This window comes from Grammomys surdaster, unplaced genomic scaffold (assembly GCF_004785775.1).
Source record: "Grammomys surdaster isolate TR1022 unplaced genomic scaffold, NIH_TR_1.0 125889, whole genome shotgun sequence".
Classification (NCBI taxonomy): Eukaryota; Metazoa; Chordata; class Mammalia; order Rodentia; family Muridae; genus Grammomys; species Grammomys surdaster.
The window spans coordinates 656,150-656,876 of NW_021620714.1; the positions used below are offsets into that span (position 1 = coordinate 656,150).

General features: G+C 51.4%; 1 protein-coding gene across 2 annotated transcripts in view; it reads left to right on the top strand.

Annotated features, from left to right (window-relative positions):
- The window catches only part of Casr (calcium sensing receptor), a 77,390-nt gene that overhangs the window by 73,213 nt on the left and 3,450 nt on the right, over positions 1–727 (top strand). The window contains exon 6 of one of the 2 annotated variants that reach the window (XM_028752291.1): positions 184–307. In XM_028752291.1, the coding sequence (XP_028608124.1) occupies positions 184–307 (124 nt within the window). Of the gene's footprint in view, positions 1–160; positions 308–727 lie in introns of both variants that reach the window. The other variant, XM_028752290.1, reaches the window with a different exon arrangement.

The following is a 727-nucleotide window of genomic DNA, read 5'->3' on the forward strand; positions in this document are numbered from 1 at the left end:
TCTCTCTCTCTCTCTCTCTCTCTCTCTCTCTCTCTCTCTCTCTCTCTGGAATGGCCCAGAGTTGGCCACACTCATCCTTATACCCAACTCCTCATTTTGCCCATGACAAAGGAATTGTAAGACTGACCCTTGACCACCCCGCCCCTGCCACAAACCTCTCCCTTTTATGTTCTCTGCCCTCAGGTGCCCTTCTCCAACTGCAGCCGGGACTGTCAGGCAGGGACCAGGAAGGGGATCATTGAGGGCGAGCCCACCTGCTGCTTTGAATGTGTGGAGTGTCCTGATGGAGAGTACAGTGGTGAGACAGGTAAGGGGTCAGGCCCTCACATACCCTGTGCAGGACTTGGGCTGCCTCAGGGTGACAGTAAAGCCCATGGAAGAGCTGGTCAGGGTTGGTGCTTTTAGAGTCACTAACTGTCTAGAGAGAGCAGGCTTAAGCACTGCATCCACTGGGCAGGAGATGAAGAGAAAAGCCTCATCGGGTATTGTTTCTATATTCCAGGTGTTTATAAACATTCCTGTAACAGTCTTCTCTCTGCCTCCAACACTGCCATCCAATAGTGTGTCCCTTTCTTAAAGCCCCATGGCCCTAAGTGGACAAAGTGCCATCTACTCTAGCTCCAGGGCTTCAGAGTCAAGGCTGTGACAGATTGCCTGCCAATGTCTAGTGTTACATATGTTCTCTCTCTCTCTCTCTCTCTCTCTCTCTCTCTCTCTCTCTCTCTCT